This window comes from Asparagus officinalis, chromosome 4 (genome assembly GCF_001876935.1).
Source record: "Asparagus officinalis chromosome 4, Aspof.V1, whole genome shotgun sequence".
Lineage (NCBI taxonomy): Eukaryota > Viridiplantae > Streptophyta > Magnoliopsida > Asparagales > Asparagaceae > Asparagus > Asparagus officinalis.
In genome coordinates, this window is record NC_033797.1 from 106,476,714 (window position 1) to 106,480,089 (window position 3,376).

The window sequence follows — 3,376 nt, forward strand, 5'->3', positions numbered from 1 at the left end:
GAATAACAATCAAAATATATTATTGAAAAAACAAAATCCACAATTTCACATAAACAAATGACAATGACAATGGTGAGAAAAAGAATGGGCAAAAGAACTAAAAAAAGCTTTCTATCCTGAATCTTCTATTTGTGAACCAACAAATATCCCATGACCTAACCCTTAGCTTCTGCTCCTCCACAAGCAAGATTAGGAGTTGGGTCTAATTGATTCCAAGAACTGAACCACCTCGGCCATGCTTGGCCTCTTCGATGAAACATCTGAAGTACAAACCAAGCCCATCTTGAGAACCTGAATTAGTTCTGCCTCTACGAATCCTCTCAACCTTGTGTCAAAGCAACCAGACACAGTTCCATCCTCCAACACTCTCCTCACATAATCTCTCAAAATCACAACCTCTGCAGCTCCTGGACTCTCCACCGGCTTCCTTCCCGTTACTATCTCCAATAGAATCACCCCGAAACTATAGACATCACATTTATCACTATACCTCAGGCTCTGAGAAGCCAGCTCTGGTGCTACATAACCTATTGCAGTGTGAAACTTTGTCAATGCTCGGTTGCCCAAAATAGGCAACAAATTTATAAGTCCATAGTCAGATAACTTGGCTTCAAACTCTTCATCCAGTAATATGTTGGTAGATTTGATGTTTAGATGTAAGACTTGAGGCTTGCAGTCATGGTGGAGATAGGCAAGAGCTCTTGCTGTACCAAGAGCTATATTGAACCTCCTTGACCAAAAAAGCTCACCCCTTGCTCTGCTGCTAGTGCTGCCCGAATATCGATAGCCATGGAGATGGTGATAGAGGTTATTGTTCAGCACAAACTTGGATAGAATTAGTTGGGTGGTTGAAGACCAGTAGTAGCCTTGAAAGGCTACTAAATTTGGGTGCCTCAAACTTCCAAGTCTGCTCATTTCATGCTCAAACTCCTCCTGGTTCCTGATTCTCCCAAGGGTCTCTAGCTTCTTCACAGCAATAGAAACCCCACCTTCAAAGGTTGCTTTGTACACTGTTCCAATGGAGCCGCCGCCAATGAGGCAGTCCTTATCGAGGAGTGCCTTGGTTCCAGCCTCCCAATCTTCATACTTCGCTGGCAAGCTCTTGCTGAAAAGAACCAATTTTCCAATTATCGCACCCGAACCATTCGAACCTGGAGCAGTGCTCTCAGAGATCAAGATCTCAGACTCCTCTTCCTCTCTTTGCCTTTTTCTGTAAGCCAAAATGTTGATGATCGAAATAATGCAGACCCCAGCAAGGATCACAGCTGCAGCAACAATAGCAACTATGGCAGTAACACTCAGCACTCTAGTTCTCTTTGACACTCCCGGACAGACAGCGTTCAGCGGAGGACCACAGAGGAATGGATTGTGAGAGAATGACGAGGCATTGAATTTTTGGATTGTGGGTGACAAAGGGATAATTCCAGTAAGATTGTTGTAAGAGAGATTGAGATGGGTCAATGAGGTTAGTTTTCCGAGCGAAGCAGGTATTTCTCCGGTGAGTAAATTCTCAGAAAGATCGAGAAATTCGATATGGGTAAGATTGCCAAGGACATCAGGGATGGTTCCATTGAGCCGGTTGTGATGAAGGTCAAGATGTTTGAGAGAAGCCATGTCGTAGATATTCCCTGGGATTCTGCCATCCAACCCATTGCCTGATAAATCCCTGCACAACTCAAAACTCTGTAAATTCAATTAGAATTTCTTCCAAAGATTCAATCTATATAATTCATTTCGAGACTCACAGTTCGAGCAGAAACTGGCATTGGCCCAATGTGGCAGGAACCTCACCAGACAGTTGAAGATTGTTCAGGTCAAGAACCATAAGCATAATGATACCTCCAAGCTCCGCCGGAATTTTGCCATTGATATCATTATTCCCCAACCTAAGAATGGAAAGAGACTTCAATGACCCAATCCCTGATGGTATCTGTCCACTCAACTGATTAAACGCTAAATCTAACAACGTCAAGCCCTTGCAACCAGCAATGCCGGAATCAATCTCTCCACTCAAATCATTTCGCGAAGCATCAATGTACTCCAAATTCTGGCTGCAGGTTCCCAAACCTGGAATCTTCCCATTGAAGTCGTTCGAGGACACGTTGAAGTAGCTGAGATTGCTCAATGCAAGCAGACCGAAAGGGGCCTCTCCCGAGAACAAATTACCGCTAAGATCAATAAACTGCACGCTCCGACAACCCCCAATCTTATCTGCCACGGTCCCCGACAGCGAATTGCTCCTCAAAGATACAAAATTGATAGCCGGTGGGCTGCAGATCTGTGGCGGGAACCCACCACTGAGATTATTGAAGGAAAAATCGATTCCGTCGAGGTTCAAACAGTTGGCGATCGAAGTAGGAACCGGACCCGAGAGCTTATTGTGCGAAAACGAGACAAACCTCGTCTTAAAGCAGTTCCGGAACAAGTTCGCCGGAATCCCGCCGGAAAACGAGTTCCCACCAAGATCTAGCAGCCTGAGGCTAGGCCAGTCGCCGATGAAGTCAGGAATCGAACCAGAGAAGTGATTTCGACTAAGATTAAGCTTGAAGAGGGTCCCGATGGCGGCGAACTCGTCGGGTATGCCGCCGGTGAGGTTGTTGTCGAAGAGCGAGAGGATCTGGAGGGATCGGAGGCGGGAGAGCGAAGGGTTTAAGGTTCCGGCGAGGCGAGCGCTGTGGATAAGGATCTTGTCGACATTGCCGGCGAGATGCAAGGACGCCGCGGAGTCGCGGCAGGGTGAGGGAATGGGACAGGAGGCGTATTTCGGGCTGTCCGGTGGGCGGTCGCTGCTGACGTTGGATTTGAAACTGAGAGATAGGATGGTTTCTCCGTTGTCGTCGCGGCTGAAGGATGAGAACGACGGCGCCATAACAGCCAGGGAGCAGACAGAGGAGGAGAGGTTGTTGATTTCATGGTGCGGTCACCGCCGGAGTGAGCGTTGTCGACATTGTTTGATGGTTTTGTATTCTTAGTTAGGTAGAGAGTTGCCTGTGGGGATATTCATTGGTGTTTAATGCTGAGGAGCGTAGCTTTCCTCGGTTTTTTTCCCCCAACTGCTGCTACTAACCTCTCTCAATGCGGGGGGAGAGAGAGAGAGAGAGAGAGAGGAAGCTGCGTTTGGGAAGTGTGTGGACTTATTAGAATGAGGACAGTGTGGGCCATGTGGGCTGTGTTAAGTGGGGATGAGGTTTTATGTAACTGCGGATGTTTTTACGAGAATTATTATGTGCTATAGAAGAATATATAAAGAAAAAAATAAGCACAGAAATAAAAGCGGTTGTCCGAGAGACGAGACGTGGGGGAGTAGATTCCCCCTTGAATCTGATATTTACTACTGCGCTGTTGGAATCTTGTTTCATGCGGGTTTAAACAAAAG

The 3,376-nt window shown here is 46.6% G+C and overlaps 1 protein-coding gene across 1 annotated transcript; it reads right to left on the reverse strand.

The window, feature by feature from the left end:
• Positions 1–2,869, reverse strand: LOC109839124 (probable LRR receptor-like serine/threonine-protein kinase At1g12460). Its single transcript, XM_020407555.1, has 2 exons — positions 1,746–2,869; positions 1–1,666 (listed from the first exon to the last, which is right to left on the reverse strand). The coding sequence occupies exons 1-2, from the start codon at positions 2,867–2,869 to the stop codon at positions 190–192; spliced, it is 2,601 nt and encodes an 866-aa protein (XP_020263144.1). The 3' UTR covers positions 1–189.

Bases quoted from the DNA above. Each gene is read 5' to 3' on its own strand.
- LOC109839124 (XM_020407555.1), bottom strand. From the start codon at position 2,869: ATGGCGCCGTCGTTCTCATCCTTCAGCCGCGACGACAACGGAGAAACC. The intron at 1,667-1,745 runs GTGAGTCTCGAA...TGAGTTGTGCAG, and splicing joins TGCCAGTTTCTGCTCGAACT to GGATTTATCAGGCAATGGGT.